Source organism: Sinocyclocheilus anshuiensis, unplaced genomic scaffold, assembly GCF_001515605.1.
Source record: "Sinocyclocheilus anshuiensis isolate Anshui unplaced genomic scaffold, SAMN03320099.WGS_v1.1 scaffold38, whole genome shotgun sequence".
Classification (NCBI taxonomy): Eukaryota; Metazoa; Chordata; class Actinopteri; order Cypriniformes; family Cyprinidae; genus Sinocyclocheilus; species Sinocyclocheilus anshuiensis.
In genome coordinates, this window is record NW_015544213.1 from 1790689 (window position 1) to 1807771 (window position 17083).

Below are 17083 nucleotides of genomic sequence, written 5' to 3' on the forward strand. Positions count from 1 at the left end.
ATAGAGAACCTGTGGTCAGTCCTCAAAAGGCGAGTGGACAAGCAGAAGCCCACAAATTGTGATCAACTCCGAGAACTAATATGGCAAGAATGGATCGCCATCAGTCAGGATTTGGCCCAGAAGCTAATATCCAGCATGCCAGAGCGAATTGCAGAGGTTATGAAGAACAAGGGTCAACACTGTAAATATTGACTCATTATATATTTTTTTGCCAATAAAAGCCTTTAAAACTTATGACATGCTTATCATTGTTTTTCAGTATACCATAGAAACATGTGGAAAAATAATCTACAAATAGTGAATCAGCAAACTTTGCAAAACAAAAATGTATGTCACTGCCAAAACTTTTGGCCATGACTGTATTCAGTAGGTGTAATGTATTGTAAGTTACATTACAGTAAGTAAGTTATAAGGTATTGCAAGTTTTACATACAACAATAATAAAACAGTGCATTGACATAAAAAAGGAAATGTACTTTTGGTACTTAAGTACTTTTAAAAAGTAAGTCTTTACAACTTTCACTTGACCAGCAGTATCGCTACTTTCACTCAAGTAATAGAATAAGAATTGTGAACTTTGTCCACCTCTGCTCTGCAGTCATAAGCGGCCTATGCCGTGTGTAGTGCCCAACAACCCTTAATCAAGCTAAAATCAATGTAACATATGGCCTTTCATGTCTTACTGCTTTATTAATCAATACAATAAGGTAATCTGACTTTTTGAGATGAGATTCAAAGATTTAACGATTAATAGAAGAAAAAACTTTGACGTTCCTGCCACTAAAAAAGATGTTTCTTATCTTTTCCTTACACATTGTGAATGGTGAAATCTAATTAATGCATACTGTTCGAGTTCAGTCGAGTCTAATCTACATCACTGTCACGCCATAATGATCAGGTTCTGGACAGTCCATTTAAATTCAATGTTGTCCATGTCAAATGTTGTCCATTCAATATTGTCCATGTCAAAACAAAGATAACAGCTCCCTTTGAACATCATGGCTATCTGAGGTGTAGACGTATATACTTCAAGCAAAATCGAAGAATGAACTGTTGTGATGTCATTTCGAACAAAATCAGTCCAAAGTAAAGTACGTTTGGAGTTCGTTTCGAGAGTTTGAAACAGCTTGCCATTGTCAAAGCAAACTTTCCAGAAAAGTTCACTCCGGCTGGTAAACACCTTCAAACTACCATTGGTCCGTGGTTATTATACATAATAGGTAGGTGTTTTTCTGAAGCTCAGCCTTCCTTAATGTGGCAATCTTCTCCAGTTCATTTCTTCTGTTCAGTCCATCGAGGTCAGACATGAGTAAAAACATAAACACACTGGAGAGCTGCTTTATAGTAGAAATTGAAGTTGTAAACACATATTTACATGTTCATTTAAACACCGCTCTCAGCATTGTGGACGGCATCGGGGTGTTCGGTAACAGTAAACCGCTGCTTGCATATATCAAACTTCTTTTTTCAAAGAACTTTGAATGAGTATATCAGGACATTAAAGGGACAGTTCACCCAAAAACGAAAAAAAAAAAAAAAAATCAGTTATCATTTACTCACCTTCAAGCTGTTCCAAACCTGTGTGAGTTTCTTTATTCTGTTGCTATTCGCCATTGACTTCCATAGTAAAAATTCCATGCAAAAATTACTATGGAAGTCAATGGCTACCATCAACTCTTTGGATGCCAACGTTCTTCAAATCAACAAAAGAAAGAAATTCTTACAGGTTTAGAACAACACGAGGGTGAGGAAACATTGACAAAATGTTAATTTTTGGGTAAACTACCCTATAAGGAAAAGTAACTACACCATCTACTAACTAAAATTTTTTGACATATTTGACATAAATTTTCATATTCTGCTTTCTATGAAACGGACAGATTTCACAGAGCGATTTTCTGCCTGTGTAGGTAGTAAGGTAGTAATTGAGCTCTGCCTCTGCTCATATGTCCAGCTGTCTATCAGGGGGCAGGTGTTACCTGTGGTGGTATGACCCCTCCGCAGATCACCATGATATCGGGCCGGTTGAGGTTACGCAGCTCTTTGATGAGTTCAGGCACGAGGGTCTTGTGTCCAGCTGCCAGTGTGCTAATGCCCACACAATGCACATCTGCATCTACAGCCTGCTGGGCGACCTCCAGTGGGGTCTGTCGTCATGGAAACAGACACCACACAGAAAAATCCAAGGGAAATGACAAGCATTAAAGGCCATCTTGCATCAAGAACAATAACTAAATTGATAACAATATCAGTGTCCACACGAACGCACAATAACATTCTGTTTATTATAAGTACACACTGCACTTTTGCCATGTGTCACTTTAAATGCTAGAGCTCTTTAAAGCAGGATGGATTCTGATTGGATGTCCATGTTTTTATTGTTCATTGCTGGAATAAAAGCTGATTCCAATGATATTGTTCCTCTGTGCTGTTATCATTATAGTTGTGGACTCTTCTATTCTTTTACATGTAGAACGATTTTTAAAATTCTATTTTTTTACCGTTATCATTATAGTTATCAGTTTGGTGTGAATTAATATTTCTATTCAGCAAAAATGCATTGAATTGATCGAAGGTGACAGTAAAGTTCTTTCGGACTTTCTATTAATTGAAAAATCCTGAAAAAATTACATCACAATTTCCACAAAAATATTAGGCAGCACAACTGTTTTCAAAACTGATAATAAGAAATGTTTCTCGAGTAGCAAAACAGCATATTCAAATGATTTCTGAAGGATCATGTGACACTGGAGTAATGATGCTGAAAATTCAGCTTTGCCGTTACAGAAATAAATTACTTCCCAATATTACTGGTTTTGCTGTTTTTTTTTACTGTATGCAGCCTTTGTTAGGATAAGAGACTTCTTTCAAACACATTAAAAATCTTCTTTTTAAAAACTTTTAAATAGTAGCGTATATTAACCCTCACACTATGTTTGGGGTCTGAGAGACACTTTTTTTTCAGTTTATACCTGATAATCTGATGTGGAAACAGTTTTGTTCAGGATGGCGCTGAGCATTCATGGAGCACAAATGAGAGAACCAGATTATTCTTATTTTGAAAACTGTGGAGAAGTGGGAGCTTAACTCCGAGGTATGCATTTGATCTGCTCAGTCATGGATTCAATGTTTTGATGTCTATGGCTCAGAAAGGATCTCTTAATTGATGATAGACTCTGCTCTTAAAGGAACATTGGACGCTAAAATGTGTGAGATAAATACGATTGAGAAAGGTTGAGCTCCATGAGCTGATTTCTTGAGCATCTTTAACACATGGATGACTTTCAGAGAGGAAAAGAGATATTTTTAACGCAAACGCAGACAAAAAAATCTTTTAAACATAAAGAGGAAAGTATAGATGCACCATCACAATGACAGTGTCTTTCATACCTGGAAAAGCGGGCCGACATCCACATCAAACCCAAGGTCTGCGAATCCGGTGGCGATGACCTTTGCTCCTCTATCATGACCATCCTGTCCCATTTTGGCCACGAGCAGACGGGGATTTCTACCTTCAAGCTTTTTAAACTGTACGACTCTGACAAACAAGAACACAAAGCATGATAGCATCAAGTTACTGATGAGGTTTCAAATGCTTTTATGATGTTTCTGTATTATTTTGATACATCCTACCTGTTATGCGCCAGTGCAATCTCCTCATGCTCGCCGAATTCACTGCGGTACGCTCCGCTCACCATGCGCGTGCTGGCTTTGTGCTCCCCGAAAACAGATTTCATGGCATCTGTGATCTCTCCCACCGAGCACCTACAGAATCCAACAGAATCCTTTAATCCACACATAATCACATTAAATCACGCAACACAATTCCTGTATTGTTGTTTGGATTGTTATATGATTGAATTTGTGTTTGCAGTGCAGTAAAGAGTCAGAAATCACATTCCATATGTTCAAAGCATGTGATCCCCCAAGCTGCCGCTGAGAAACACCAGCTTTGTATTAAGCTTTCAAAAAGACACGCGGCACTAACTCGAGCTCCTCCAGCCGGACTTCCAACAGCAGGAGTGTTTATAACATGGGAAAAATCAAAGTCAAAAAATGTCTTGACATGATATATGTGCATCTTCTGGACTGGAAACCCATGGGTTTGCATGAGGAAAAACTATGGAAGCCCATTTCCACCACAGAATAAAAAAAAAATTAAAAAAAAGGTAATTGCAAAATTCGGACTTTGTTTCTCACAATCGCCTGAGTTTCTTTTTGACAGATTAATATGTATGCAAATAATTAGATCCAAAGCTAATAAATAATACATGCTCACAACTCTTATAAAAAATAAATGATCTAATGAATAATAAATAAATAATTTATTATTCATTATAATGATCTGTTATAACAAAGATTAAATTAATTTCTGTATCATCAAACTGAGGAAAAAGGGGGGTTGGGCTCTGTCACAAACAAGACTCCTACAGTGCCTCCTGTTCGCCACCAGAGGGAGCTCTCCCCTGAGTATTGAACTCCAATTCGGACTTAATTTTCCATTCACGTACCTGGCTCTGATTGCGCTAGCACCTGACCTGCATTAGTGGACTATTTATACAGCTCTCAGACTCTCCCTCATTGTGAAGTCTTGTACTGCCCCGGTGTGCATTTCTGAGCGTTTCTTCCCGTGTCTTGTCTACCTGTGGATTACCTTTGGATTGTTTATTCTCGCTGTGATCGCCTCCCGCCTGCCCTGGACTCTTTGCTATTGTGAACTGATTATTGATTTATTGCTGCCTGCCCTGACCTCATGCCCGTCCCTGGATTCCGAGTTATCTCATCTTTACTGTTGTGTTTTCTGGTGATTGACCCTACCTGTTCTACTATGTTTTCAATAAAGCTAAAAATGGATCCTCACTCTGTTGAAGCCTTGTTACAGTGCAAAAGTCACACACAAAAGTCAAAAGTTGTTGGAGATTTCCAGGATTTTGCTATGTGGTTGCTAGGGTGTTTTGGGTGGATGCCAAGAAGTTTTCACTTAGAAAAGTAATTTCACTGTTCATTTCCTCCACAAGCCATGATGCAAGACAGGTTACACACTAATACTTTACGCTAATAAGTTACACCCTAACATTATTTAAGGTTCAGGGTTCGAATAAAGCTTTTGTAAATGTGTTTGCTTTTTGGCTTCATCAGGACTTCATGAAGCCAGACCCACCGGGCTCTCGCAGCCTCCACGGCGAGCTCCAGCAGGTTTCCATCTCTGGTACGAGCACACTGTTCAATCGCAGCCAAGCACCTCTTCGCCGCCTCTGAATCCCTGCTCTCTCTGACCTGCAATGCAAACACAGCTTCATTACGATGTGTAAACACCGAACCTGGATGAGCCAAACAAACATATGAAAACCTGGAATCAGCCCAGTGTATAAACAACCAGGCGACGTCCATCTGAAATCATGTGGATGGAGATGTAAGAGAATACAAATACATTGTGGGGGAAAACCATCTCAGAAAACACCGCATATAGTGCAGATATTATTAACTATCAACTGGACTGCTTTACTTGCTGTAAAAGGGATGATCGAATTGTGAAGACCAAACACAGAGGAACTGTGATCCTTCTTTTTCTCTAGCTTGTGCTAATAAAGTGCCAAAAATGTAAGTTATTTAAAAAACAAAATCTGATCATCTACGTAATCTTTATTACATAAAAAATTTAACCTTAAACAAAAATTGAAACAACAACCAAAATAAATTAATAAATAACAATAATTACTGAAAAAATAATAAAAGAAAAATAATAAACGCGGTTAAGTACTAAAATTACTAAACTGAAATAAAACAAATGAAAATGAAACTATATAGAAATGTATTCAAAACAACTAATAATGACAAAAGCACATAGCAAAATTACTAAAACTTAAACTAAAATTAAAATGAAAATTCAAAACACTAATAAATATTATAAGTGTGTATATATAATGCTAAAACCCCATTCTAATAACACAGATTCCTTTGCAGAATATAAAAGGGGTCATAAGATATATTTAATATTCCCTAAGGACTACTTATAATATAAGTAAAGTCATGTCAGTGGGTTTTGTCTCATTCAAAAGGAAAATAATTCATTAAAAAATGTCTTTTCAGGCAGTAACATTTAGCTGACCTGTCTGCCCTCTCAAAGGTAATTGCAAAATTCGGACTTTGTTTCTCACAATTCTAAGTTTACTGTTTTAATGTTTCAGCCATGGGAATAAAAAAAATTAAAAGGTAATTGCAACTTTTTATCTCACAATTCTGACTTTTTTTTACTTGCAATTCTGAGTTTGTGTCTCTTATATCTCAGAATTGTGAGAAAAAAGTCTGAATTGTAAGATAAAGTTGCAATTTATCTTTTTTTTTTCCATGGCAGAAATGGTCTTCCATAAATATAACAGACTGTATAGCATGTACAGATTTCATGAGCACTGATGGACGAGATAAATCACACCTGGACTTTGCTCTTGTCTTTCTGTTGCTTCAAATATATAAATATATATATATATATATATACTGTGATCGCCTGCCGCCTGCCCTGGACTCTTTGCTATTGTGAACTGATTATTGATTTATTGCTGCCTGCCCTGACCTCATGCCCGTCCCTGGATTCCGAGTTATCTCATCTTTACTGTTGTGTTTTCTGGTGATTGACCCTACCTGTTCTACTATGTTTTCAATAAAGCTAAAAATGGATCCTCACTCTGTTGAAGCCTTGTTACAGTGCAAAAGTCACACACAAAAGTCAAAAGTTGTTGGAGATTTCCAGGATTTTGCTATGTGGTTGCTAGGGTGTTTTGGGTGGATGCCAAGAAGTTTTCACTTAGAAAAGTAATTTCACTGTTCATTTCCTCCACAAGCCATGATGCAAGACAGGTTACACACTAATACTTTACGCTAATAAGTTACACCCTAACATTATTTAAGGTTCAGGGTTCGAATAAAGCTTTTGTAAATGTGTTTGCTTTTTGGCTTCATCAGGACTTCATGAAGCCAGACCCACCGGGCTCTCGCAGCCTCCACGGCGAGCTCCAGCAGGTTTCCATCTCTGGTACGAGCACACTGTTCAATCGCAGCCAAGCACCTCTTCGCCGCCTCTGAATCCCTGCTCTCTCTGACCTGCAATGCAAACACAGCTTCATTACGATGTGTAAACACCGAACCTGGATGAGCCAAACAAACATATGAAAACCTGGAATCAGCCCAGTGTATAAACAACCAGGCGACGTCCATCTGAAATCATGTGGATGGAGATGTAAGAGAATACAAATACATTGTGGGGGAAAACCATCTCAGAAAACACCGCATATAGTGCAGATATTATTAACTATCAACTGGACTGCTTTACTTGCTGTAAAAGGGATGATCGAATTGTGAAGACCAAACACAGAGGAACTGTGATCCTTCTTTTTCTCTAGCTTGTGCTAATAAAGTGCCAAAAATGTAAGTTATTTAAAAAACAAAATCTGATCATCTACGTAATCTTTATTACATAAAAAATTTAACCTTAAACAAAAATTGAAACAACAACCAAAATAAATTAATAAATAACAATAATTACTGAAAAAATAATAAAAGAAAAATAATAAACGCGGTTAAGTACTAAAATTACTAAACTGAAATAAAACAAATGAAAATGAAACTATATAGAAATGTATTCAAAACAACTAATAATGACAAAAGCACATAGCAAAATTACTAAAACTTAAACTAAAATTAAAATGAAAATTCAAAACACTAATAAATATTATAAGTGTGTATATATAATGCTAAAACCCCATTCTAATAACACAGATTCCTTTGCAGAATATAAAAGGGGTCATAAGATATATTTAATATTCCCTAAGGACTACTTATAATATAAGTAAAGTCATGTCAGTGGGTTTTGTCTCATTCAAAAGGAAAATAATTCATTAAAAAATGTCTTTTCAGGCAGTAACATTTAGCTGACCTGTCTGCCCTCTCTGTCCGATCAGCTGGACAATGTAGAGAAATTGTTAAGTGACATTAGAATCAAAGCACAGGACATCAGTGTGCCGTGACTCAGGGCATGACGGATACATAAGGACATTTTTATGGCCAACCATTTGCAAAAGAAAATCTGCTTCCAGAAACACAGATAATGATTATATTACAATCTGCTTTGGCAGTGCAATAGAGGGAGGGAAATAATGTTAAATGTAAAAAAAAAAATTTAAAAAAAAGTTAATTTATTCAATAATTTAAACTTCAATGATTTTCAAAACTTCTAAACTTTTTTTCAAAATAAAATTCAATTCAATTCAATTGAAATATGAAAAGGTAAGTAAACAAGTCTTTTGTTCTTAATTATATGCACTTCACTTTCAGTGCATTACTTACTTTAAACATATTTCCTATTCTTTTTTACAACATGAGAGAGTCTAAATTATTTTCCAAGGTACCCAACATCACTCCACAGATGTAGTACACACACTTTATGAACTAAAGATGTTTTGGGTAACCAGAGCCGATCCTCCCTATACTCAAAGTACGCAAGCTGCGTAGGGCCCCTGAAACACCAGGGGGCCCCCTTGCTCTCAAAGATGATTTAATTTTAGTTTCGTTTTTGAATTTGGCCAGCGGTTATGAAAACATGAATGTTCATTTATTTTAATGCAGTTCGCTGTCGCCCTTTCTACGTAAAAATCAGTCAAATCATGTAACGTCAATGTCATACAGTCTCTTGCTCGAGACAAAAAAAAGAGTGGAAAGCGTGCCGAGCCGCGGAAGAGACACTGTTTCTCAAGCACTTTCTGTGAATGAAATGTGTTTATGCGGTTTAAGGTTCAAAAAACACATTATTTTCCACATACTGTACATTATTGTTTCTCCTCTATGCCCCGCCTTTCTGAAACGTGTGACGGAAATGTTACGCCCTTGCCATATTGTGATGCCTTGTCCCGGCCGGAGCGACGAGACAAAAACATTAAACCCCATTATAAACGAGGCATTTGTTGCATGCTTTCACAACGAAACACAGCGTCACACATGGTGGGCTAGAGTGAGCAGAGGATGGCTTGAGTGAGCGGAGGCCGGCGGGTTTGCGGCAACCACATGTGGCGACCCCGGGCTGGACTCCGCTTCGTCCACGGTGAAAGCCGATCCGGTGATCCACAGCGCGAAGTTGATGTATTTCCTCAGCGACCAGCATGGATCAGCTCCAGGCATGACGAAGCGATATCGTCCTCTTTTGGAAGGCCAAACAAAGTAGTTTCACTTTCACAACGAAACACACAGAGCCTTCACGACATGGCGGCAGCAACAACAATACTACAGCGAGAATAAAAGTTACGCCTTCTTTCTTTGCGTGAACATTTGGGCGGCGTTATACAAATCTTCCCACATTGTGACGTAGACATGTGGGGGGCGTGTTAGAACAAGCCGTTTTAGGTAGGCGTGGTTGACTCTTAACTTTTATAAAGAATATCTCTTTGGATTTGAGACTTTAGTCTTTGCAACTTTACAGATCTTCTTTATGCACCAAGAGCTTGTAACACTCCAAAGAGAAAGGAAAAATTTTAATCGCATCATATGACCCCTTTAATATTTCTAAGGCTATTAATATTTCTCAGCTGATCTGAGTTGCTGTGTTGCTTGTTGTGTGCAAAAAAAGACAGTATTTTCACATAGCTCACACAAAAAGGACAACCAAAAATGTACTATGTATACACTACTGTTCAAAAGTAGGTATGAAGTTTCTAATCCTCACCAAAGCTGCTTTATTTATATAAATATATATTTTTTTTTAATATCAAAACTACAGTAAATATTGTGAAAATTATTATAATTTAGAATAGCTGTTTTCTATTCGAATACGTTTTAAAAATGTAATTCATCCCTGTGATGCAAAGCTGAATTTTCAGCAGTGTCACATGATCCTTCAGACAGAAATCATTCTCATATGTGACCCTGGACCACAAAACCAGTCTTAAGTCACTTGGGTATATTTGTAGCAATAGCCAAAAACACATTGTATGGGTCAAAATTATAGATTTTTCTTTTATGCCAAAAATCATTAGGATATTAAGTAAAGATCATGTTCCATGAAGATATTGTGTAAATTTCCTACTGTAAATATATTAAAACTTAATTTTTGATTAGTAATATGCATTGCTAGTAAGAACTTCATTTGGACAACTTTAAAGGCGATTTTCTCAATATTTTGATTTTTTTGCACCCTCAGATTCCAGATTTTCAAATAGTTGTATCTCGGCCAAATATTGTCCTATCCTAACAAACCATACATAAATGGAAAGCTTATTTATTCAGCTTTCAGCTGATGTATAAATCTCAATTTCAAAAAATTGACCCTTATGACTGGTTTGGGTCACATATGCTGATTTGCTGCTCAAGAAACATTTCTTATATCAATGTTGAAAAGAGTTGCTTAATTGTGCAATTGTTCTAACTCTATTAGAACAATTGCGACAATTACTTTTTAAAGCAATACTAAAAGTCTATCTCTTAATGAAGACTTATAGTGTATGAGCCAAAAGGGGCTTATTCAAAATGATTATTTGTTTGTCTGTCTTGTCATATTATTTTATGTACTTTGATTTCTTTTAAATGATATTGTTCAGCACAATAGTCAACCATTGTTGTTTTATCATACTTTCTAAATAAATTGAACTTAACTTAATATTTTTGAGGTAACCTTGATAAAAAAAATTTTCAGGATTTTTTTAATGAATAGAAAGTTTAGAAATCTAGAAATAGAAATCTTTTGTAACCCCTTTAACCAAATATTTTTTTCTTTCACAATTGAAATGCATCCTTGCTGAATAAAAGTATTAATTTAAAAAAAAATCATACTGACCCCAAGATCAAAGAGATTGATTTTAGAGTGAAAAGTAAATATCAACAACATATCACATTGTCATGGCTACAACTAGCAGAAAGATGAAAAATTACCTTTATACTATTTTGCTTCTGCTAAATGAAGAAAAAAAATACAAATGTAAATATAAACTAAAGAAATTAAAACTGAACATCTGTTCAGTATATATAAAAATAACTTTTATATCCAATCATTTCAGCTCAAAATCTTCCTCCTGTCCTTTAAATCAGCAAATAGACACGGTGTTGATTCTTCTTGTATGCATTAAACAACAATGGTCTTTTTCATCTGGAATCAATTTAGCTAGGTGATACAAACATTAAAATTCCTGTTTGCCCCTTAGCCTTTAGAGAAATGGTAATTACTATATAAAAGATTCATACCTTAATGTTCTCTCCACTTTCAAATCATTCCTACATCACTGAATATAATTCTATAAGGTATTTCCTTTAATGTTCACAGATCTGTATTGCAATGATGAATACAATGATGACAGTTTTTCTGAACAAAAGCAAAAATTATGGCCATTTCTATGGGGCACTTGATGTACTCGATTGAATTAAAGCCCTTGATTGTGATTAGGTAACTTCACAGAGAGCTCTACTGAGAAGGGACTATATGTGACTATTTCAGATCGCATCAACACGGATGAAGGAGCTTGACATTAAAATCCGTGCAGTGAATCATCGCCGGACAGAACTAACCTTGTGCAGCTTTTCAATCTGCTTGTTACGCACGGCTGTGTTGTCGATGGCGAGCACGTCCACAGTTTCTTCTTTCTCCAGGCGGTACTTGTTGACCCCCACGATGACCTCGGAGCCTACAGTGAGATAGACAGACAGTGCGAAGGCATCAGCAGGAGAGCCTAAATTATGAAGGGCATCCCAGATTTGCAGATCTCTGTGTATGACCCTGTAGGTCCGGGTCGGAGGACAGAGCTTTAATGGGCTCCTTTCACCTCATTATGTGACGAGGATAATCAGCCATACAGAAACAGGAGCTCACAGGGAGTGTACCATAATATAACAGCATGTTCATCATTACACAGGAATCAGGGGGGCAGTTTTTATCAATTTTAATTTCAGTTTTACCTATTTTAGTGTGTCAAGTTAAATGAAATGAAATGTTGCACTAAATGACAAATGTTGCCTTGGCAACTAGATGAAGTTATTATGTTATATATGTTTCAGTTTCATTTATTTTATTTCAATTAACTAATTTTATTTATGTATGTATGTATTTATTTATAATTTTCGTTTCGTTAACTATAATAACCCTGCACCTAAAATATGACAAAAATCCATTTTGGCAGATATACACTAACTTTCTGGGTTATTCATTCATTCATTCACTCACTCAACTTTAGTTCCAGACTCAAGGTCCATTAGCAAAACACTAAAACAAACTATACAAAAAAGTACAAAACCCATTAAAGACAGTTATAATATTTTTTTCTCATAAATTACTGACAGAGCTGGGTAGTAACTGATTACATGTAATCTGGATTACGTAATCAGATTCCAAAAATTAAGTACTTGTAATTGGAGTAAATTACATTTTAAAATACTCGTAATCAGACTACAGCTATTTTTATTGATTACATGATTACATATTATTCACACAATAGCAATAAATTATTCATAATTTATTGATTCTCCGTAATTCCTTTTTTCATCTTTGAAATGTTCCTTTCTAAAATAGCCTATCGCTAATATACATTCAGAAAGTCCAGTTTTGTGGAAGACACAGCATTTGACCACTGGATTTACAAAAATCATTTTAGTTTTAAGAAGTGTTTTCAACATTGCATCAGCTACTGAACAAATTCATTTTTATTTGAATTATCACTCAGTTGGTTATTTAATTACTATGTCTTTGGAAGGCTTTTGTCTTTCAAATACATTAAAATGCACTAATTCACGTTATTTCTTATTTACTCGTAATGCAGACATTCCCAAACTTTTTCTTACTTTCACCTTATATATTTACTTGAAGCACCCCTGAGATTTTAAAATAAATGTTTTAATAATTAAGTATCACATTTGAATGTTCACGTTTCTCTGACATTGGTTATGTCAAATGTAAAATATTTAATCTTTTTTAGTAAGTGTTTTATTTTAATTGTTATTTTTAAATGATTTATTTTAATTTTATATTTTTTATGATTTAATTAATTGTTAGCTTTTCATTAAATTCATGAATCCCCTGCAGTTCCTTTACAAAACCCAGTTTGGGAAACCTTGATGTAATATAATGTTTAATGCACTTCATGTTGATAATTACAATTAATGGAATATATTTTCTTACTCTTTGTATTTTTACATCATTATGGTACAAGACTATCCTATTTAAATCAATGTGATAAATGAGTTTGGTCAAAAGTAATCTAAAAGTAATCAAAAAGTAGTCTGATTACATTACCTAAAATGTGTAATGCAATGGATTACGTTACTAACTACAATTTTCATGTCATGTAATTTGGAATCAGTAACGGATTACAATTTGTAAGTAATCTACCCAGCTCTGGTTACTGATATCGCACCACATTAAGCCTAGGATAAAATCTGGGATCAGTGAGCTTTTTGTTTTTTTTTTAAGAAATTATTTAGCAAGTATTTAAATTGATCAAAAGTGACAGTGAAGACATTTATAAAGTTACAAAAGAATTCTATTTCTATATTTTTTCTTGTGCACTTTCGATTCATCAAAGAATCCTGAAAAAAAAACATATCACCGTTTCCACAAAAATAAGCAGCACGACTGTTCTCAACATTTCTTGAGCAGTAAATCAGCATATTAGAATGCTTTCTGAAGGATCATGTGAAACTGAAGTCTGGAGTAATGATGCTGAAAATTCAGCTTTGACAACACAGGAATAAATTATACTATAAAATGTATTTAAGTAGAAAACAGTTATTTTAAACTGTAATAATATTTCACAATATTGCTGTACTAATATACTTTTGATCAAATTCTGTAAAAGCAGCCTTAGTGAGCGTAACAGACATCTTTCAAAAACATTTTTCAAAATCTTACCAACCCCCAACTTCTGAACGGTAGTGTACAAATTTAAAATGCAGTCCTGGAAAACAGACTAAAAATTGATGACTCATCCTGCACTACACAGAATTCTGTCCAATCAAACGCTCTCTAGAATGAGAATGCCTAATACCACCTGCAACTAGCAAATCCTGATAAAGTCTGTGGCCTATCCTCTATTAAAAACTTATTTCTGAAAATAAAGAAATGAAAAATCCTGAAAATAAGTGAAGTGAATGACAGAAGATGATTGACAGGCTGGTCTGCTCATGCATATTAAACTACTCTCTTAAAACGTACCCATGCCATGCACACAAGGACCGAGGACCCTCAAGATCAAAACCCTGAGCTTCTGAGGTCAGAACAAATGCGGGGAGCTTCAAACATCTGCTGTGAAGTCAATATGGGTGAGTTTCTGTTCGAAACAATGTTCATCGCATCTTCAGAGAGAATGTGACATTCACTGATTACCACAGCCTGAGAGGAACGTCTTGAAGGTCATACAGAAATGCTGGAAAACTAACTGTGAGTTTAGAGTTTCAGAACCACACTGAACATCTTGGATTTGAAATCAAATTTAAACCTGTAAATTAAGTTTAAGGAGTCTAAAAATGTAAAACACAGAAACATCATGGCATAAGTAGGGCTGGACAATAATTCAATATCAATATGTATCGCGATATAATTTTTTTCAATAACGGTGATATGATTTTTAAACACATTTCCGATATTTCGATATACATTACCAGTGTTTCCCATACATTGATTTGTGGTCGTGATATAAATTTTGGCCATATCGTCCAGCCCTAGGCATAAGATGAACTAGAAATATTTCAGGTAGGTTAGCTCAAGTGCTGTTGTCATTGAAGCAAAGGGAAAATGTTATCGTTTTCCATTCAACTTTTAACTCAAATTGTTATGCTGATGATATAAAGTAATAAACTAGAAAACAAATGCAAAATAGAAGTCTCAGGCTTTGTTTGAACCACACTTCCTTTTAATTATTCATTCACTTCTTGAGTGCTGTGCGATACTAGGCTCTTATAAGATGGATGTGCTGTTCATTGCAAGTATAGCTGATGCATCCATAACATTATTAATGTGGACTTTTAAAGGTGAACTATTTTTAATGTGGACTATTAAAGGTGGACTTTCTGTCCACCTAAGGTTCAGAAGGACGCATAAGAGTGGCTTCTGAAGTCTTAAGCGATGACTGTGTGGTGGTTCACCGTGAAGGAAAATCACTTGCGCAATGGCCATCTGTGGGGCATTTAAATTATGCATAATTCCTTGGAAAAAGAGCCACTTGCAAACCATTACCTGATGTGAAGCAACACTCGATTAGAGACATCAAACCTCAAGCCTCAGGATTGGAAATATAAGCATGCGTGTGAAAAATGAAAATCTTGTGTTTCAATTTTAACAATCAAGAATTTGGCATGATGATTGTTGCATGAAGGTGCATGTTAAAGATTGCCCTCTAGTGGAACTGTATTTATCAATCAGTAAAAGCATTAAAGAGGGCTGCGTTTCAGTGAATGCATCACTCAAGTTCTGCAAACATCATGTCAGTCTCTGTGATCTCTGACTTAAAAACCTTTAGTCTACACAGACAGCATGATCAATTAAAAACAATCAATGTTATTATCCCTGCAGCTGCGGGGTTGGCTGACATGCTGAACAATGCGTGATGATCAGAGCATTACACACATGCACATCTGTTTACAATATAGGGCTGTCAGTCGATTAAAATTTTTAATCTAATTAATTACATGATTTGGTGATTAATTAATATAATTAATTAACAAATTAATTTTAGCTGTGAAAATATGCCCAAAAGATAATCTAAAGCCATTATTGTGTTAAGTGATATTACAAAAAGTAGCTTTAGAAAGAAATATTTGATTTGATTCAACATAATTTATTACACATAAACGTTTATGCTACAACGGCCTAAACTATGGAAAAAAAATGTATTGTTTTGAAATTACTTTAAATTAAAAAACTTGTTTTTATTATTTTATTATCAAGCACGGAAAAGGTACAGGTGATGAGGGAGCTACAGTGAACTGCGGTCAGGTGAGATGTTGCCAGGCCATATGTCAGTAAAAACGAATTTTCCTGTCCTGTCAGCTGTTATACTCGTAGCACGTGCTCTTCAGTTGCACGCACAGATGCGAAGGAGCATGCTGTAGCCTACATAATATCACATTAAAGCGCTAAAGAAACTGCGAGCATGAAATGTTGTAGTTATGTCGTCAGTTAAGTTATGAAGTTACCAAAAAGGCGATTAAAGCTGCCTTAAAACTGTGCATGCATGTAAGTATTTGTTATATATGAGTCAGATTTAAGAACATGTCTCTGAAATGCAGTGGTTTTCAAAACTGTCCTGGAGCAGCAGCACTGTCTCCCTCATCTAACACACCCGATTCAACTCGTCAGCTCATTAGTAGAGACTTTAAGACCTAAGTGAGTCAGAAAAGGTAAAGAGTCGTGAGAAAATATGACGCGTGTCAGATCCACGTCATGTTCAGCAGCGGCAGCTCTTAAAGCAGCCAAAATAACCTAATAACCCAGCTGCTGTGATGCCTGTTCATCAAAGAACAAAAGAAACAAGAGGAAATCAATACCTTTTGTAGCTTTAAGGATTCATCTATATTTAATTTAGTGTTTGATAACTTTATTCAATTTCTGTATATTTCCTACTTGCTGAAGGGTACAGGTAAATATGACATTATAATGGGTTTATGTGAAGATTGTTATTTGTTAGTTTAAAGTCTAATAAATGTTAAAATTGATAGCTCTCAATTATATTGTAATGTTGAATGGCTATAGTCAATAGTTAAATATTAAGGGAAAAAATTCATAGAGACATCAGAAGTATTGGTATTAGTGATGCTTGCCTTCAGTTGTAAAAAGATGCCATTAAACAAATATTAAAAAATATACTGTCTTTATGTTGTTTCTACATTAATTTGAAGATTGAATGAGAAATTATTGAAATAGAAAAGTATATTTAAAAAAACTAAAATGTTAGGTGGGATTAATCGTGTTTAATTTCAGAAAAAATTGCGAAAAAATGCGATTAGTTAGTTAATTTTTTACTCGATTTTTACTCGATATATATACACACTACCGTTCAAAAGTTTGGGATCAGAACAATTTTTAATGTTTTTTTTACAGGAGTTTCTTATGCTCATCAAGGCT

At 35.3% G+C, this 17083-nt stretch overlaps 1 protein-coding gene across 1 annotated transcript in view; it reads right to left on the minus strand.

Moving 5' to 3' along the window:
• Positions 1 to 17083, minus strand: part of LOC107697172 (methylmalonyl-CoA mutase, mitochondrial-like) — a 41063-nt gene that overhangs the window by 7967 nt on the left and 16013 nt on the right. The window contains exons 8-12 of the mRNA XM_016497838.1: positions 11542 to 11657; positions 6983 to 7098; positions 3634 to 3765; positions 3391 to 3538; positions 1980 to 2147 (exon numbers count right to left, since the gene is read on the minus strand). Of these exons, the coding sequence (XP_016353324.1) occupies positions 1980 to 2147; positions 3391 to 3538; positions 3634 to 3765; positions 6983 to 7098; positions 11542 to 11657 (680 nt within the window). The remainder of the gene's footprint in view (positions 1 to 1979; positions 2148 to 3390; positions 3539 to 3633; positions 3766 to 6982; positions 7099 to 11541; positions 11658 to 17083) is intronic.